The sequence below is a fragment of the Somniosus microcephalus genome, chromosome 2 (assembly GCF_052327205.1).
Source record: "Somniosus microcephalus isolate GS21.2 chromosome 2, FLI_Smic_1.0, whole genome shotgun sequence".
NCBI lineage: Eukaryota > Metazoa > Chordata > Chondrichthyes > Squaliformes > Somniosidae > Somniosus > Somniosus microcephalus.
In genome coordinates, this window is record NC_140988.1 from 184,271,047 (window position 1) to 184,291,548 (window position 20,502).

At 46.0% G+C, this 20,502-nt stretch overlaps 1 protein-coding gene across 2 annotated transcripts in view; it reads right to left on the bottom strand.

Moving 5' to 3' along the window:
- The window catches only part of ccdc149a (coiled-coil domain containing 149a), a 198,742-nt gene that overhangs the window by 92,012 nt on the left and 86,228 nt on the right, over positions 1-20,502 (bottom strand). For both annotated transcript variants that reach the window (XM_085967855.1, XM_085967865.1), the window contains exon 8: positions 8,793-8,877. In XM_085967855.1, coding sequence (XP_085823981.1) covers positions 8,793-8,877 — 85 coding nt within the window. The remainder of the gene's footprint in view (positions 1-8,792; positions 8,878-20,502) is intronic.

Sequence of the window (20,502 nt, forward strand, 5' to 3'; positions counted from 1 at the left end):
TTAAAACCAGGCTTTCATTGTGGCCACAGTGAAATTCTGGTTGGTGTAAATTGGTGTAGTCCGAATTGAATAAGATAACTCCACTCCGCAAGAACATTCGATAGTGGCAGGTCCCTCTACAATATTTAATTGACTACGGTACTGGGAGCCCTATAGAATGCGGGACTAAAGTTAAACCCTAGAAAGGTACAGGTAGGGAAGGACGAAGTAATCTACCTAGGATACATAATAACACAAGGGAAGAGACAAATGCCCGAAAACAGATGGGAGGGGCATTAGGACCAAGGGGAACCGCACGCAATCACTGGCTGCGTGCTTTGATTTATCACAGTCCCGTACTTATAGGCAGCTAGAGAAAACAGCAGGAAGGGACCGCACCAGAGAGGGGAGGGGAGGTATTAGGGCTATTTAATTATTGCCAGAACTTTATCCCAGAATATGCAGAAATGGCCCAGCCTATACAGGATCTGATCAAAGGGGGGAAACCATCCCAGGAGCTGGTGGACTGGGGCCCCGACCATGAAACAGCTTTTGTAAAGTGAAACAAGCCCTCGTAAGTGCTCCTGCCCTGGGATTACCAGACCAGAATAGGCCATTCCACATCTATAACTACCACAGTAAGGATCATTACAATGGCAACGGACAGATTAAAAGGGAAAGTCGGCTAGAAGGAAGCCTATCGGCTCAGGTAGCAGAATTGGTGGCTCTCACCGAAGCCCTGAGGTTAGCCAAAGGAAAAAGTGTAAACATATACAGATAGTCGGTATGCCTTTGGGGTGGTGCCTGATTACATGGTAGCCTGGAGTAGGCGAGGATATATGACATCAGGCGGAGGACCCATAAGACACGAGAATATAATCAAGGAAGTAGTAGGAGCCTCTCTCCTACCCAAAGAGTGCGCAATAATAAATTAAAGCACACAAGAAGATTACTGACCGACACCAACAGGGCAATGCATGGGCAGATGAGGCAGCTAAGCGGGCAGCTGAGAAAGGGAATCTGACCAATGAAGCCCAAGTGTTCATGTTTAGTTAAAGTGTGAAAACACAACTGTCTTTTTCGATCAGGAATGTTTTTTTTAAGTTACCTGAAGTGACGCAATAATGTTTTGCTCCACCTTCAAAAGCCTGCAAAGGAGTTAACCCTTTCCACTGACAGCTGTTTAAGTTCACCAAGCAACAACTTCAGTATTACTGAATAAAATTTAAAGATATTGGACAGTATTAAATTTAAGTTTCTTAATGTTAAGTTAATATTTCCCCACAGTGATAGAAGGAAAATTATGATTTGATCCTTTTGAGGAGAGTGAGGAGTATGCAAGAAGGTATAAAGAATGGGAAGGGGAGTTACTACATATATCAATGATGGGGCTGTGTATGATGATAATGTTATATGCCATAGTTCAGGTATGTCTGGAGACAGAGCCACAGAACAAGAAATGAACCAGATGTACAGCATTTTGAACTGAAGAACGGATAAGAGTAGAATCATTCTAATTGGCTGGTGACGACCAGCCCCCTTTTTGTAATTACAGGAACATTGGACGTCCGGAATGAGGTGGAACGTCCTCGCCTTGATCCTAGGGATGAACATAAGTATTGCCATTGTCGAGGGTGATTAGTAATAAGGAAAACACAGGATGAGGTGTATTTTAGTGTGGCACACAGAGTTATTAAGCTTGCCATTAATAGGAGTACTTTTGAGGTGCCCGCGTTGTGTAACAATCATACAACACAAATATGGAACTCCCTGTGGGTAAAACAATTAGAGGGTCCACAGGGAAAATCTCTCTTACAAAGTTGTAAGAAACGGGGAGTATTGGAAGTGGCCGGAGCAGGGTATGCAGCCGGGTTAGCAACAGTTAATAGCTTGGACATAGAAGGAGTAAACGAAGGAGTAGAAGAACTACAAGCAAAAATAGAGAAGTTACTAAAACAAGCTGCCGGAAATAGCCAGCAATTGGCACCGGCAGGAAAACAAACAATAATGCAATTGTTGGGGGTGGAAGAGATAGTAGCCCCCCATGCAGAAACAATTAATACAATTATTGATCGACTTAATAATGCTTCTCGCCAAACCCATAAGGAAATAATATGTGCCATGTATGGCTCATGGCTATTGTCGAATGCTCAGCATAACATGAGGCAAATAAATAATGGACAGATCCCTGATTGGATTACTAATGAGGATCTGGAGCCTTGGATTGACACAAATAAAAGCCTATGTAAGGGGCGTAAAATGGGACAAGTATACCGGGCAGGCAATTGTCTGACCTCATGGACTAAGATGATTGGCTTTGTACTGGCCATCCCACAACTCCCAGAAGAGGGACAGCCCCTATACGACGTGATTAATATAGGAGAGGTACAAAGGGAGAGTTGGGTTAAATATCATGATGTCCCTACCAAGGCACTTTGGGAAAGGGATGAAGATAATAACCAGAAGAATGGAACCTTAAGGGGGGTGGTAATGGACGGGTGCCACCACAAGGGAAGGACATGGGTGTGCACACACCCCCCCACCGAGGGAGACACATCCGAGTGCGGATTTACAAAAATCACCAATTGCACCCTTGAGGTACACCCAAGGGGGATACACTGGACAAGGGTAGCACCAAGGAACAACGGGACATTTTGTGTCACCACAACTGAACAGAAATATGAATATCAAGATATGACTTGTCCCATTCCCCAACCAAACTTTTGTTTTGATCTAAAGATACCTACACAGATAGGACACTAATATATACACCCACCAAGACCACAGGTAAAGAAAACCTGGTCACTTGATAATATGGGACTTAATAAAGAGGTTGAAACTTATGTCATAGCAGGGCCCAAGGCAATTCCTAAGTTAGACGAAGAGGAAGCTTGGAAGAAATTACGGCAGGAAACAAAGGAAATTTTAAAGTATTATCATAAAATAGAAGAAGACTTAAAGAAACAACAAAAAGACATTAGTACAACATTAGAGGAAACTCCCCCACCTCCTCCTATTTTGATAATTGGGGATCAGGATGGTCGGGGACGTTGGGCGCCTCAGTGATACAAGGCATAATGATATTCCTCATGATTGTTATTACAATATATTGTGTATTTTTGCTGCTCAAGTGCCTCTGCACCAGAGTGAGTAAAGCCGAAATTGGTGCCGTGACAGAAGCCAAAACTAAAGGGAGGGAGGTTGAGAAGTTAATTATGGAAAACTCCTCCACCTCTCCAAGGCAAATGGTGTAGGACTTGAGCTGAAGCCCTGAAATTACAAGGGATTAATTGGGCATGGTAATTAATGACCGAGCCGGCCAACCGTAAGACGGAGGTGACAGAAGGAGGAGTGGTGAATGAGGATTGGTGAGTGATGACAGTCTCGAATGGACATGTCACACACCCGACGCGGGAATGAGGGACAAGCTTGAATAGAAAGCCTAAACCATTAATGCAGGGTCTAAGGGGCCCCGGAAATGGTTACACCAGAATGAATGTATAAAGGAAAGACCATCATACTGCGTGGGGGGAAGTCGGCCTCCAGATTGATAGCATGTATACACATGAATAACCTAGACTGGTAGAAGGCCAGAGAGTGCACGCTCAGGCAGACACCAGGAAGTGAAAATACATGTTGACCTGTATTGGAACAATTGTCCAAAAAGTCAAAAGGGGGGACTGAAGTAAGATATTAAAAATTGGACATAAAAGGGCAAGACAAACAGGATTCACCTGCAGAAAAGCAGGTTTATAACAGGCAAAGCCACAGAATGTTCGAGGATGAAGTATACTAATCACCCATATGCTTGACTAACAGAGAAATGAAGCCTGCCAGTTCAGAGGAAAATGAAACTTACAGAGGCAAGACTGGCATGACTCATTTCCAGGAAATTGAACCTTACAGAGGCAAGACTGGCATGACTCATTTCCAGGAAAATGAGCAGGCCACACATGACTCATTTACAGGGAAACAAAACTTATACTAGGTGTTAACTCTGTGTGAACAGCCACTCCCGGATAGTGATTAATGTGTAAACTTTTAAATTGATTGGATCTCTGAGGAGGTATGGCTGGCAAAATGTGTATATCACTTGGTCCGCACTTTGGGGGTTTACATCAATGGTATAGTGAGTAGTGTAGACAGGAGCATAAAATTACAAAGAGACGTTGATAGATTAAGTGAGTAGACAAAATTATGGCAGATGGCTTTCAATGCAGTTAAGTGCGAGTTCATCCATTTTTTACCAAAAAAGGATAGATCTGAATATTATTTAAATGGTGAAAAGCTAAGGACAGTGGAGATCCAACTAGGGGTCCATGTACACAGATCACTAAAATGTAGCAGTCAGGTACAAAAAATAATCAAAAAGGCTAATGAATATTAGCATTTTTAACGAGAGGGCTAGAATATAACGAGAGGGCTAGAATATAAAAGGGAAATAAGTTTTGCACCAGCTATGCAAAGCCCTGGTTAGACCACATCTGGAGTACTGTGTATTGTTCTAGGCACCACACCTTAGGAAGGCTATATTTACGTTGGAAGGCGTGCAATGCAGATTCATCAGAACGTTACCAGGGCTCCAAGGGTTAAAATATGAGGAGAGATTACATAAACTAGGCTTGTATTCTCTGGAATATAGAAGATCAAGGGGTGATATGATTGAGTGTTTCAGGACTTGGAAAGGAATTAATAGGGTAGATAGACAGGAGTCCAGGACAAGGGGACATAACCTTAAAATCAGACCAAGGTCATTCAGGATAGATGTTAGGAAACACTTCCTCACGCAAACATTGATAGAAGTGTAGAACTCTCTCCCACAAAAAGCAGTCGATGCTAGCTGCATTCATAATTTTAAATCTGAGATCAATAGATCTTAGCTAGCCAAGGGTATTAAGGGATATGGAGCCAAGGCAGGTAAATAGAGTTAAGATACAGATCAGCCAGGCTCTCATTGAATGGCGGAACAGGCTCGAGGGGCTGAAGGGCCTCCTCCTGTTCCTGTGTTCCTAAAGTCAGTTGCCGCTGCCTATCTGTTTGTTTTAGAGAGGACTTTCCCGACAGTCTCCCCACTACTGGAATAAGACTACAGTTTTACTATACGAGAAGCCAATTTATTTTTTGGTAAAGAATGCTGCTCTGAATGATGCATTGTTATTTGGCGGTTGGCTGGACCCGACCCATGGGATAGACGTATTTTCCATCTTCTATACAAGGTGTTTCATTGGGTTCTCATAAACGGTGAAGAAGGAACCAAAAAATAGTCAACTATACAAAGACATTACAGTTCCAGTACTGGGGCTATAATCTGTGAAATGCATGGGTTTTTTCTCCCCTAAAGTTTTCTCTGATTATCCCTCCTCCCCTGGAGGTACTGACTCATGCTAAGGTGCAGTTACACAGATGCTAGTGCCCCCCCCACCCCCACATAAATGGCTATTCTTTATAAATGTTCCTGCATACCAAGAGCTGGGAGGATATTCAATTGTATGTCAACTCACATAAAGTTTGCCCCGTTAATTCAAAGTCACCATATGCTCAAAAAAATGGAATTATATAGTAATTTAAATTAAGCAACATCAATAAAACAGCACAGGAGGCATTTCATGAATGAAAAAAAAATGAATTACCAGATAATTCAAATGAAATAACATTATATTAAGAGAAGTACACTCTATACACTTCAAGCAGAGGTCACTGGATAGTGATCAGGATAAACTTTCATGATTCAATGCTTAGTCCTGAAAGTTCAGAGGAGAATTGGGCCTGATTTATAAGGTAGTTATCTCACTTTTAGAAAATCACAATATAAATGTAATAACATTAAACATAGGCAGGGGCATATTTTTCAGAAAAGATCTTTCCATTGTATGGCCGTATCCTAGAGTATTCATCAGTCCACTCTCAATCATCAGCAAAGTAATGAAAGGTGTCGTCGACAGTGCTATCAAGCGACACTTACTCACCAATAACCTGCTCACTGATGCCCAGTTTGAGTTTCACCAGGACCACTCAGCTCCAGACCTTATTACAACCTTGGTCCAAACATGGACAAAAGAGCTGAATTCCAGAGGAGAGGTGAGAGTGACTGGCCTTGACATCAAGGCAGCATCAAAACAAGTGTGGCATCAAGGAGCCCTAGTAAGATTGAAGTCAATGGGAATCATGGCTAAACTCTCTACTGCCTGGAGTCATAACCAACACAAAGGAAGATGGTTGTGGTTGTTGGAAGCTAAACATCTCAGCTCCAGGACACTGCTGCAGGAGTTCCTCAGGGCAGTGTCCTAGGCCCAACCATCTTCAGCTGCTTCATCAATGACCTTCCCTCAATCATAAGGTCAGAAGTGGGGATGTTCGTTGATGATTCCACGGTGTTCAGTTCCATTCGCAACTCCTCAGATAATGAAGCAGTCCATGCCTGCATGCAATAAGACCTGGACAACATTCAGGCTTGGGCTGATAAGTGACAAGAAAAATTCACACCACACAAGTACCAGGCAATGATTATCTCCAACAAGAGGGAGTCTAACAACCACCCCTTGACATTTAACAGCATTATTATTGCCAAATCCTCCACCAACAACATCCTGGGGGTCACCATTGACCAGAAACTTAACTGGACCAGCCACATAAATACTGTGGGTATAAAATCAGGTCAGACGTTGGGTATTCTGTGGCGAGTGTCTCACCTCTTGACTCCCCAAAGCCTTTCCACCATCTACAAGGCACAAGTAAGGAATGTGATGGAATGCTCTCCACTTGCCTGGATGAGTGCAGCTCCAGCAACACTCAAGAAGCTCGACACCCTCCAGGACAGAGCAGCCCACTTGATTGGCACCCCATCCACCACCTTAAACATTCACTCCCACCATCGTGGCTGCAGTGTGTACCATCTACAAGATGCACGGCAGCAACCTATCAAGGCTTCTGTGACAGCACCTCCCTTTACCACCTAGAAGGACAAGGGCAGCAGGCGCATGGGAACACCATCACCTCCAAGTTACACACCATTCTGATTTGGAAATATATTGCCGTTCCTTCATCATCGCTGGGTCAAAATTCTGGAACTTCCTCCCCATCAGCAGTGTGGGAGTACATTCACCTCATGGACTGCAGCAGTTCAAAGTGGCAGCTCACGACCACCTTCTCAAGGGTAATTAGGAATGGGAAATAAATGCTGGCGTTGCCAGCGACGCCCACATCCCAAGAATGAATTAAAAAAATTCCTTTAAGCCCAATCTTATTTCAGTTCTCTGCAGTCACACTAAGCATTACCCACAGACCAATCAGTACAACATTTACTGGTATCTCTGAAATACAACTTATTACTATTAGTTTCCTGCATAAAACAGCAAGAAATCTAATTTAAATGCAATTAAAATCATTGTAATATCATTCCTTCTAACCAGCCGAAGGACAGAAACTCAGTTATTAGCAAGACGAGACTATGCCAATCAACAATCCCTGAGCCAATTAAACCCCCATCCCACCTGCCTCCAATTACTGAGATAAAGAAACTCTTGACTAAGTTGGATGATAGACTTGGAATATGAAGCATACTATTTCAGCTCCAGTACCATAATACTGCAAGTCCGGTGTCCCAACATCTGCAGCTCTGGAAAACCTGCTGTGAGGGGTGGGGTGGGTTTGCGGGTAATTGAATTTCTCAAAGCACTATTGAAGCGGGTGTATAACTTTATTCTTCTTGTAATTCCCAAACATGTTTATGGGATCAGGCGTATATATCTTCATCGTAGGAGCCCACATCTGATCATGGTTAGAAAAAAGAGCTGTCACTAACATTTCATGATGTTGACATTTATGGAGTTTAACTTTCCCAATGGCTCAGCACATTTAGCCAGTGAGATGCTAAACAATATAAACTGACAAGACCCAAGTTTGATCCCCATTGGTGTTAGCTTACCTCAACTGGGGTGACAGTAAAGCCACTATGATTAGTCCTCAGTGCCCTAGGTGAGCGAGGGGGGAAACTGTCTAGATTCCTCCTCTGATCACTATCCTGTGACCCATTCTGGAACTGCACTATGTGAACCTTTGGATGTGGATAAGATTAGGTTTGGCTGTGATACCACCCGTAGTAGAATAGCCAACATTCACTGTCAAGCATCACATGAATAGCAGTCACTTAAGTGAAGTATCTGATGGGAATTAGTACCAGTGGAACTCTACCCCACAAAGATACAATACAAGAGAAGAAAATCGAAAAACAAAACTGAGCTTTGTTTAATTTAGGAGTAACATACATCAAATAGGTCACATATTTAAACATAAATAATTGTTACTCCCAATTAGCAATACTTGGTTAGTCTCAGTCTAGGATGAGCCTCCTTTGTCAGCATCAAACTAATTTAATCTTGTGGGGAAGCTGATATGGCTTCCTGGTGCTGATTCATTCAGTTATTGGTCTTATAGTCTTACAGAGAAGACTTCCAAACTTTGTGGTGGGGATCTGTCTATGTAATCCCTATCCAACTTCCGTAAAATTGGTGAAATTATCTGCAAGAGTAATTTTGCCTATGTTAAGGGGTATGGGTTAGATCTAGCAGCATTGGGTGAGTTTTATAATGTGCTGGGTAGAGGGCTTCCCCGCTCAATATTATAAATCTTCTGATTCAGCTTAGAAGTTTAAATTAATGCATCATTCCTAACGTGCAGTCCTAAGTATAAAGTAGTAGTTCAACTGGGTTGGTGGAGAATAGTTCAGATTCATGCTAATTAGAGGACCACACAATCTGACAGGAAGGTGAAGAATGTTTTCTCTAACAAGCCTCACTGCAGTGGGCACAGCTCACCTTGTTTAGCAGAAAGAACTCCTGTAAGTGCGCTACTGCTGCTTCTTCCGCTCGACTTTGGGTTCTTTTTACGTTCAAGAGCATTCTATGTAAAACAGAAATCATGAACTGCTGTGGAGAAGTCATTTTTTTATATATTAAAGATAGCCCACCTCATCCAATCACAACACACAGAACACATCATCTGACTCATTAACCTAGAGGTCAGGCGAGAAATTAACCAATCAGCGGTTCATGCTAATTGTTAATCTTAATCACCACAGTAAACCCCAAATACACTCAGCTCATTAGTGTTAGAAATACACAGGCAATCAGCAAAATATATTTCAAATAACAGATAAATAAAAAGAACATATTCAATGAGGCATACTGAGAGAGGTAACCGAATTTTTCATTTGAAGTTGAACAAAACAGCTGGATTACCCTGCGATTCCTCACATGCAAAGTTTATATCTTGGGTGTCCAGGAAAGGAGGTGGTCAAACACAAAACAAATTCTTCCTCGCAAGGAGGGATATCTTGCTTTCCCCCCCTCCCCTCACCATAACCCAACTCTTGTGCCTTTCTGCTTTCAGATAACCAAGACCAAGCAACAACTCAGGCGGTCCCCAAGGTGATGGAGGAGAGCGAGAGGGGAGAAGAAGACACCGCGTCACTGCATCAGTCACTGGCAGACACCAGCTCAGAAACTGGCACTGCGTGTAATTTAGAGAGTAGTATAGATGCAAGATCTGCACAGGGTGAGGCACTGGGCGAGGCACCGGGCACGAGTGGGCTGCAGCAAGGCCAGGGGGAAAGGGCGCGCGAGTTCTGCTGCACACGACTTAGAGGAGGACCTCGATGGGGCGGCCTTCAGAAGAAGGGTGATGGGCATGCACACCGAATTGCTAGGTGCAATGGCAAGTCTGACAGAGAGCACTGCTCCCTCTAAGGTGCGCTGCTGCGCAGTGATCCCTAAGATCCCACGCATTTCAATTCAAAGGCCGCGCAGAGAGCTGGAGCAGGGGAGAGGCCTAATACACAATGGTCCAGAATCAAGACAGAGTGTCGTTTGCGAGCCTTGCGACCACAGAGCTGAACCCAATTGGAAATTAACAAAAGAGTTGGGGCAGCAGCCACATGATGAGGGAATAGGTGACGTGTTGGTTGTGTCACCCTCTGGGAAGTTCCACGTACTGCAGGCAGAAGCTGCAGAGGAGTCGAGTTCAGCCGGCTCCCAGTAGCTGTGGTGGCTGAGTGGAAATCCTAACTCACCACGCAGGTTTGGACTCTACCCACGTCATATCAAATTAGTTCACCTTGGAGATCCCTGGCCCCGAAACTGCTCAGCCAGTTCCCATGGTGATGAGGGCAGCCTGTATTCCCCTCTCCTTTGGCGCCATGGTTCCGGGGGCCTGTGTTACAGAAACTCTACGCTCACCACGGGACAAATCGGAGCGGGCCAGCTCAGTGCAGCCGGCCAACACTATGGGGTTGGGCCAAGCCTTCAAATCGGTGGGAGAGATCGGTAGATACCACGTGTAACTCATCTTATTAAACCTGTTACCGGTGAGTGAGTTGCCGAGTTTTACCTGCAACAGGTGAGTAAGAAGGTACTTTGTTGCTGTCAGATGGCAGTGACATGTTTTAGAAGAGGAAATGAGTTTGTGCGACTTTTGAGCTGTACGTGAATCCGCTTTTTAAAATAAAATGATCCTACTGCAGATGGGTTTGTAAGATCAGGCTTTCAATCATTAGGTGAAGCAAGGAAGTATTTTAGCAGAGGGAATAAGAGTGATTAACACAAGGTTAACTTACTTTTATTAGCTACTGTTTACTAAATCCAATATTGTACCAGGGGTGGATTTATGCTTTTAGTCTTTTTGCTGATGAAAATTAATAAAAACCTTAACATAAAAAGTGGGGAAAATTGGAGCTTACTTTTGAAAATCAGAATTCTGGCGTCAGGTTTATATTTTTAGAAATGTTGAGGCTCCTCACTTTCCGCAGGACAACCCAATATCACATGTCTGCTGAAAAATTCAAACTGCCTGGGGGCTACAAAGGTTGCCTCGTGTTCGATGGTAGAGTGAGGTGCGGCTAGCTGGAGGCACGGCCGTCAATGGGGAGCGATTAAAATCGAGAATACGCAAGAGGCCCGAATTGGAGGAGCACAGAAATCTCGGAGGGTTGTGGGAATTCTTCCCTGTAAGGCGCGTGGCCGCGCAGCGATCTGTAAGGTCCCGCACACTTAAATTCAAAGGCCGCACAGTGAGCTGGAGCGGGGGGAGGGGCCCCATACACTATGGCCCGGGAATTACGGAGTCTGTGATGGCGTATTCTGTACTCAGAGTACGCCGTCGTAATCCCTTTGAAAGGGCCTTTGAATGCTTGCGCATGCGCGAATCCCGGAACTTGCAGCCTGTCAATGTACGCGTTAACAGGCCATCCACGGGATCTCCGAAAAAACAATCACTGCCGCAGAGTTGGGCTATTTGCCCAGTGACTGGCCAGCAATTGCCCACATAAGTCTTACAGTTGATGCTAGCAGGCTTACCAGCAGCGTAATGGTATGCATAAGGCTTAAATAAAACATTTAAAAATCCAAAATTCTGCACATACACTGCATTAAATAAGTTTTAATGGGGCAGTAATTCCTCCCCAAACGCGTGAGTACGGAAGGGGTACTCACGCGTCTGGCCGGAGGAAATGCCGGTTTTCAGCATGCACAGCACATGCGCTGAAAACCGGCATTTCCACTCCTCTAACCCAAGAGGTGAAGAGGCTAGCGCGTGCGTCTTGGATTTCCTCTGTTTTGGGGGATTTGCGCATGTGTAAAGGCCTCCGGTCTTTACGCTTGTAAAAAGCACACGTAAGTATTTATTTTTACAGGTAAGTGGTGTTTTAGTGCAATTTAGAATTGTTTTTTCCACAGGTTTATTATTTTAAAGAATCTACAATAAGGTAAGTTTAGTTTTAGACCCTTTTAGTTAAAAATTTATTTTTTTCAAAAAAAAAAATTGTTTAAATTTTTTTTTAAACTTATTTATACTTAATTTAATGATTGGGATGTTTTTTTTAAATTTTATTTAAAGTTTAAGTAGTGTTTTGGGGTGCAGTACTTTTCATGAGTTTGACAGTTCTTACTCTCAAACTTATGAATGAAGTTTCCCCTCCCCTGATTGGCTGCACAGTGCTCACCTGATCCCAGCCGGCACATCGCACTAACTACGCCGCTGGGTCAGGTTAGCACAGCGCGCCGACATCAGAACCGGGCCACTGACAGGAAATCTACTGCGAGCCAGGTTTCAGATGTCGGCGCGCCGGCTAAGTGCACATCAGGGGCTTGCATGTGCGGCAAGCCCCCGACACCAAGTTCTGGGCCATTATATTGGCCCGGATTGCAGTCTTAATGATGTTTAAAATGATCAAAAAATTAAATTTTAATTGAGGTTGGTGCAATGAAGGAACTTATGAATAAAATTGTAATTCTATACATTGTATAATTATTAGAAATCTGTACAATGTATAATTATTTGGGTATTCCATTGCATATCATTAGGGGATGCCCTTCGTAAATTATTGCAATGGAATTCTCCTTTGTCATTGGAGGACCGGGCCCACGTGATCCCAGGAACGCTTCCGCACCACCTGCATCCCTGGGATCTGTGGGCCATTACGCTGCCCTCTGCCTCGAGGCCTGAGACCGCAACTCTTCGCAGCCTGGGCGCCAGGGGGTAATTTTGTAAATGTTTCACGGGTCGGAGACGTACTCCAGAGGTACGTCTCTGACCGCAATTTCTAGGCCCGGCCCGGGAATCCTCACAGAAAGTTGTTTGTGACCTCAGAGCCGATCCGAATTGGAACTGAATTTGCTGAGATACAGAGCCCTGGAACCCAGCAAGCATTATCTCGGGATTCTGTCAGTACATTTTTCTGTGGAGACACATGTAATCCATTCCCAGGGACTGAGTGGCGGCCACATTTTGGAACAACACAGGTGGAGACGCAGCACATGTACAATGGCCGCTGGAAGGAGGCTAAAGCAAACAATTTTTAGGCTCCCAGTGAAACAAAAATATGAGAATTTATTTTTTAATTCAGCAAACTGTTTAAAGCTGGAAAAAAATAGGGGAAGTGATGTTGAATGTCCCACGTTAAGTTCCAGTTACATTTTGCCAGGGTCCCCTTTTTGAAAGAGTTTATCAGGGTTATTTAACTCATGTTGTGAGAGAGGGGAAAAAGTTTGTGTCCCCGTTTGTACCTAAGAGTCTGTGAGAGGCAAAGGGAATAGCAGCAGAAAAAGAGGAAACAACTTCTCCAAAACTGATTTTAACGACAGCATTGAAGAGGGAAAAGGGAAAGAGAAACTTGGAGCAACTTCTTCTGTCAAAGCTACAATGAGACTTGAAAGAATTTAATGATTTTTAATGAACTTTTCACAAAAAAAAGTGTTAAAAACACTTTTTCCCCCTATGTTTTGAATATGATTTTGGAAGAAACAAGCAAAAATCAATTTCCCCTCATCTAAACAAGTTTGAACCAGATCTTGAAGTCGAAACGCTTTTAAAGAGGCTCTGAAATGCTTACAACATTTTAAAATCTTGAACGATTGAGTGAATTGAGTAGCTTTACACAAACATTCAAACATGCTGTTGAGGAGGGGAAGGGTAGGGGAGGATTTGTAGGATTTGTAACACTCCTGGCTGGCCTCCCACATTCCACCCTACATAAACTTGAGGTCATCCAAAACTCGGCTGCCCATGTCCTAACTCGCACCAAGTCCCGTTCACCCATCACCCCTGTGCTCGCTGACTTACATTGGCTCCCGGTTAAGCAGCACCTCGATTTCAAAATTTTCATCCTCGTTTTCAAATCCCTCCATGGCCTCGGCTTTTCCTATCTCTGTAATCTCCTTCAGCCCCACAACCCCCCCGAGATATCTGCACTCCTCTAATTCTGCCCTCTTGAGCATCTCTGATTATAATCACTCAACCATTGATGGCCGTGCCTTCTGTTGTCTAAGCCCTAAGCTCTGGAATTCCCTGCCTAAACCCCTCTGCCTCGCTACCTCTCTTCCCTCCTTTAAGACGCTCTTTAAAACCTACCTCTTTGACCAAGCTTTTGGTCACCTGCCCTAATTTATCCTTATGTGGATCGGTGTCAAATTTTTTTGTCTTAAAATACTCCTGTGCAGCGCCTTGGGACGTTTTACTACGTTAAAGGTGCTATATAAATACAAGTTGTTGTTGTTGTTATACATTATGGCCTAGAAATTGGGTATAGCCTCGCTTGAGGTGTTAGAACTGGCAGAGCGCTAAGTTTATAGCCAGACGAAAGTTATCGCTGCCTGGCGAGATATTGGGTTGCATCGCCCCCAAAGGGGATTGAGGTGCTAATTTAGCCGTTGCACGGTGCTCTTAAGGCGCAAAAGTTCAGGCGCTACTCAATATCAACGCGGACGGGCGCAGCGCAGGTGATCTCAATTACGGGAAACCACGAGACCTCCAGGCGCCGGCCAGCTCTTAAAGGGGTGGGTCAGTCAGCTTGAGCTTCAACACCCAACGCCCTGTAGGCCTCAGATTCGGCGCTCGCCCTTGTCTGGCGGTACAAACTTGTTCAGCATGGAGAAGGTTAGACAGAGAGCAGAGCGCTTCAGCACTGAGGCTCTGGACCACTTGGTGGCTGCAGTTGAGCGCCGTCGAGAGGTCCTGTATCCGGATAATGGCAAGAGGCCGAATCAGAAGGCTTACCGACGATCTTGGAGGGAGGTTGCTGTGAGGGTCAACTCCAGCAGCATGGCGACCAGGACCCCTGTTCAGTGCAGGAAGAAATTCAACGACCTCACACGGATCGTTAGGGTGAGTGATGGTTTAGCAATCTTCTGATTCCCTCCATCTGCAGCTGACTTCGGGCACCCTGCTGCAATGATGCCCCAATGGCCATCTGTCAGCATGCACCCATGGCCCTTTCTGGGCACACACATGGACAGATGTCTCAAGGCCTCATGTAAGGGCTCTTTCACCATGGGGGGCATGCGATGATCTCTCAAGGCATCATGTAAGGGCTCTTGCACCATGGGGGGCATGCGATGATCTCTCAAGACATCATGTAAGGGCTCTTGCACCATGGGGGGCATGCGATGATCTCTCAAGGCATCATGTAAGGGCTCTTGCACCATGGAGGGCATGCGATGATCTCTCAAGGCATCATGTTACAGAACTTCCCCTTCTTTCCCCTGCAGTCCAAGTTGGCGATGATCCGGAAGGAGCAGCGTCGAACCGGTGGCGGACCTCCACAAGTGGTCACTCTGACGGATCTGGAGGAGAGAGTGCACCAGATACTTGGAGGACGTCTGTCTGGTCCTGTGACCACTGCATCTGCCGACCCCATTACCGACAGCGAGGGTAAGACTCTCACCTTTTTCACCTGTTGCCTTCCACTTGGTCCCCCCGCCAGCATGCATCCTCAGTGTGCAGCCATGTCAGAGCCTTGCCGCAATCTGGCATGCCTTTCAGCAAACCTATCCTTCTGCTAAAGCCACTCTTCCACCTCCCACTTTCAAATGAAGCAGCACCAACTCGGGCTCAACGCGCTGAAGCTGCCAGTGCCAGTGCCACCGGAGGCGAGGACCAGGAGGAATCCGGACCAGCCGTTGCAGAATCTGGGGGGCTGACACATCTACAGACTGGGGATAGTAGTCCCCTGGAGGGGAGGGGGCTCTGAGGATGAACCAGTTGCCGGACCAAGCAGCATGCAGCAACGCACGGGGGATAGGCAATTTCGGCCACCGTCTCCCCGGAGGGCAAGGCAGGTCGTGATGACTGCTGCACAGAGTGCAGATGAGGTGCGTCGCCTGGCTGAGATGAGCAAACAGGCCCGGGTCAGACACACGGAGCTGATGGTTGCAGTCAAGAAGATGCCCGAGTCAATAGATTCATTGGCTAAGAGTATGTTGGACTTCGGGGCAACAATGGAGAGGACTCTCCAGGGCTTTGGGGCAACAATGGACAGGACTCTGCAGGTGTTCGGGGCAACAATGGACAGGTCTATCCAGGGCTTCGGGGCAACAATGGACAGGACTATCCAGGGCTTCGGCCCAACAATGGAGAGGACTGTCCACGGCTTTGAGTCGGCTATGGAAAGGACTGTTCAGGGCTTCGGACAATCCCTGGAAAGGTCTGTGCAGGGCTTGTCCGAGGCAGTGGAGCGGTCGGCACCTGGCTTGTCCGAAGCAATGGGAAGAACTGTCCAGGCCTTCTCCGAAGCACTGGCACCTGGCACACAGGTCCTCACTGTTGCCACGCAGTCACTTGCTGGGCTCCTCCACAGCCAGATTGACGCAACGCGATCTCTCACTGTAGCCACCCTCTCTGCATCAGTTCGGATTACCCCGGGCCCTTCCAGTCCCATACAAGGCCAGCAATCAGTGGAACATGCGATTGTGGCGGATGAGCTGAGCCGCTCCCCTCAGATAGCCAGTGTGTCGTTCGACCATGGTGCAGGTGTCTTCTCTCGGCAGGAGACCACTGCACATGCCAGCGCTGGGACGCCTGCATTACAGCTGCCACCACCTGCAGGCCACACTGCTTCCAGCCATGGTCACATCAAGCATCCTGCGTCCGCACCCTCCAAGCCCAGAGGTCGGCCAGGCCGTCCCTCAGGGGCTTCTGCGCTTCCAGACAGTCAGCAGGCGTCCCCCAGCCTTGAGGCCGCCACTGGGGTCCAATTACGTAGGAGCAGCAGGGAGGGAAGGGGCCGGGCGCGAAAGAGAAGTCGTTCTCCCTCAAGGGGCCAGTTGTAGAGGGAGGTGCTGAGACATTTGTTTGTCCAAATTCAAGGACACCCTCACCTGTTATATTTGCAGAAGGTTTGTTGAGTTTTGCGGCTTTGCCGAACAGTTCACAGTTATTTTGAAAGTTATGGTTTCTGTTGACATTACGTTGTTTAGCTGTAATGAAAGACTTTTGTGCCAATAAACAGAAGTTTCAATGTGGCATGGTGCATGTGATTAGTTTCAGTGATGCTGGCATTCAGAGGCCCTCAAACATCCAAAGTGCGCCTGAGTTAAGACTCTCATCATTCCGCCACAGGGGTCTCGACACGAGTCCAGATGAGCCTCTGACGTATGGCCCTTCCACTTTCAGCAGCCCTTCCATCTTCCTCCTCCTCCTCCTCCTCCGCCTGCTCTTCCTCCTCCTCCTCCTCCTCCTGCTCTGCTGGTCGTTGAGGGACAGATGGAATTGGCTGGGTGCGTCAATTCGCCAAGTTGTGGAGCATGCAGCAGATGACGACGATGTGTGCCACTTGCTGCGGCGAGTACTGCAGGGATCCCCCCGAATGTTCCAGACATTGGAAACGCTTTTTGACAACACCAATAGTGTGCTGTTTACTGTGCCTGGTCGCCTGATGGCCGCTGCTGATCAGCTCTTCTGCTGGGGTGTCGGCCACACGGAGTGTTGTCATCAGCCATGGCCAGAGAGGAGAGCCCTTGTCTCCAGTAAGCCAGCCTCGTCTTCGAGGCAGCCCCTCAAAAAGGTTACAAACTGAGGTCAACCGCAGGATAAAGGCATCGTGGCTGCACCCTGGGAAATGCGCGGTGACTGCTATGATGATTTGGCGGTGGTCACAGACCAGCTGCATGTTGAGGGAGTGCAACCCCTTGCGGTTGCGGAAGTCCTAAGGATGATGGCATGGCACCCTCAAAGCCACGTGTGTGCTGTCAGTCGACCCCTGCACCATGGGGAAGTCCGCAATAGAAGCGACACCCTGCGCGCCCTCCGCCTGCTTGTGCAGGGTCCGAGGGAAGGTCATGATTTGACGCCTTCGCCTATAAAGGGCTTCTGTAACTTGCCGGATGCAACAGTGGACTGCAACCTGAGCGACAGTCGCAATGTCCCCAATGGCTGACTGAAAGGATCCGTTGGCATAAAAATGGAGGCCATCAGTCAGTTTAGCCATCACGGACAGAGAGGTTCTGCAGCGTTCACGCGGCTGCAGATCCTGACCAAACAGGTGGCACAGATCATTAACAATGTCCCTCCAGAATCGGAGCCTTCCCAAACACTGCTCCTCCGACATGTCAAGGCTTGTCACCTGCTGCCTAAAGACCCTCGCAGCTTCCCGTCGGATTGGCCGACCTCCATTGCCCCTCCTCCTTCTGGCCAATCCCGGCCCTCTCTCCCGCCGTCTCTCTGCCCCTTCACAGTGTTGGGCGATGAGGCCGTCGCCCTCCAAACAAACTCTCATTCCGATGCCAGTTGGTCAAAAGGCTTTTAGGTGTAGTGCTGCAAGTGCTTCGGACAGGTTTGAAGGACCCAAGTACTGTAAAGCTAAATTCCCAGAACTCCGCTCCACATTAGCTCGCCAACTCTCTCTAGCAACGATCGCAATGAGCAGGCCAAGTGGCAGAAGATTCTGCACTAAAGCTGTCCCCTTTAAATAGCGCCCCCCTACTCCGAGAAGGGCCTGTTAGCCCTCCTTCGAACTGTCACTAATAGCGCTGGGCGCTAAGGCTCCGGGCGCCACCCAATATGCGCTCAGGCGATCCTAGAAGGCGTTGCACACTGAAATGATGTCATGAACTGCTTGCGCTCGCGGGCGTGCGCAAACACTTAGCGCAGGCGCTAAATGTATAGTCAATATCTGAGTTGTCGCTATCTTCATAGCGTCCGCCCCAACATAGGGCTTCGCCCCAATTCTAGGTCTCTTTAGGCGCTCAGCGCCGGCGCTACCAACCCAATTTCTAGGCCTATATTTTTTAATAAGTCAATAACAAGTATTATTAAGACGTTTAGGAAGAGAACCAAAAAAGGGGAAATACACAAACCATTTTATTTTGTCTGTTGTTCTATAGTCCTAACAAGTCCCAAGAATAATATAAATATAGATTTCCTCTTAAATGTTTAGTGGAGTGTTAAGAAGCATGAGTTATGTAATGATGTATAAAAATTGCAGGAAGCTACTTTAGAAGAAACCACTATTTGTTTATTGAGAAAGACATAGAAAATACTTGATTAAACCAATAATGTACAATTTCGATTTGTTATAAATATTTGAAAAAGGAGATTCAAAATTGACAGTACAATGAAGTTTGTTTCCTGCTATTTAATTGTGAAGTACCTAAATTAATTCAACACTTTTCGTGATAAGAGCTGGGATGAATATTGTGGAGAATGTTTGAGAGAAAAACATTAGAAGTGAAATTCGTAAATTAACATCTTTAGGTCGCCATATTAGTAAACTTTCCATGTCAGTCTGATTAGGTCTCCTGTCCAGATGAATGTTTATTTCTCATAGCTTTTCCTGCTTTTTGTTTTTAATTCTGTAACGCAAAGTGTGTATGTGTTTTTCTGCACTTGTGATGAAGTGCTGCATTTCTGATGTGTTACATGGGGGGTGGGGGGGTGGGGTGCTGGTTCAAGAAGACAGCGTTTATTAATGGAAGTGATTGAAGTTGAAAATACAGATACCCGTTTTTGTTCCGTTTTTTTTAATACTGCGAACTAAAGAACTACAGCACTGTATATTTGTTGGTTGTCTGGTTGCATTGTGATTAATATTCAGCGCCATAGGAAAGCTGCTGCTCCTGCTGCTTGTGCAGCCACTGCTATAGTGACATGAGAGATGGGATAATACGCTGAAAACTTTAAAATTAATATTAATTGCACGAATAGATATGCCTCTTGGCTTTTGTATTGTTTGTCGATGCATAACCGTGTAACTGAGTGATGTTTCTGAAGTGTTAATGCATTATTATGCAGTTCTTTTATATCCCAGTCATTTCTGACAAGTAATTTTTTTTTAAATAGCATTTGTAGGTGACTAACTAAAAGCTTTAAATTAATTCTACTGTAAACAAACTTGCAGAATGGGCATGTAAAAGACAAAAGAATTTAAATATAGATAAGTGTGAGGTGGTGCATTTTGGTAGAAGGAATAAGGAAGTCACATACTCCTTGGAAAATAAGAGTCTAAATGGGGTAGAGGTGCAAAGGGATCTTGGGTATAGATTCACAAATCATTAAAAGTAGCAACGTAGGTTAAAAAAGACATAAAAGTGCAAATAAAGCACTGGAGTTCATTTCTAGAGGAATTGAATTCAAAAGCAGAAAAGTTATGTTAAACTTGTATAGAACCTTATCTGATTTTCTCATGATTTGAGATGGTGGGGTGGCAAGATGGCATTACTGTACATATGCTTTCAAGTGGTTGCTGTTGCTGTCATTGTAAAAGCTGTGTTTTTGTTAAATTTGCCCAAGAATGAAAAGGTCACATTCAAAGGAGTTTGTGACCTGCTCAGTACAAAGAAATTAGAGGGAACATTGCCAGAGAGCCTCTTGGCAATGTCAAGGAGCATGGAAGAGTCTGCCTCCAACATTGGCTGGGGCTTTGCGTAGAGCTTGGAGTTCATGATTTCCAGGCTGGAAATGATGGAAAACTCCAGGAGAGACCGTGCCGACCCAGACATGATGCTGTGTGCGAGGGGCGATGTTGCGGCTGCCATTGCAGCACAGGTGGAAGCGACCCAACATCTTCGTGCTGCTGCGGAAGTGCAGACCACTGTCCTGCAGTCTCAGCTTGCTGCCACCCCAGCTTAGACAGCTGCCCCATCCTGGCTGGGTTTACCACTGTCAAACGGGGCCTCCAACAGATTGCTAGGAATGCTGAGGCGCCGCCCCGGGGCTGTGGCAGTGGGCCAGTGGAGCAGGACCCTGCTGTCCTCTCTCAGG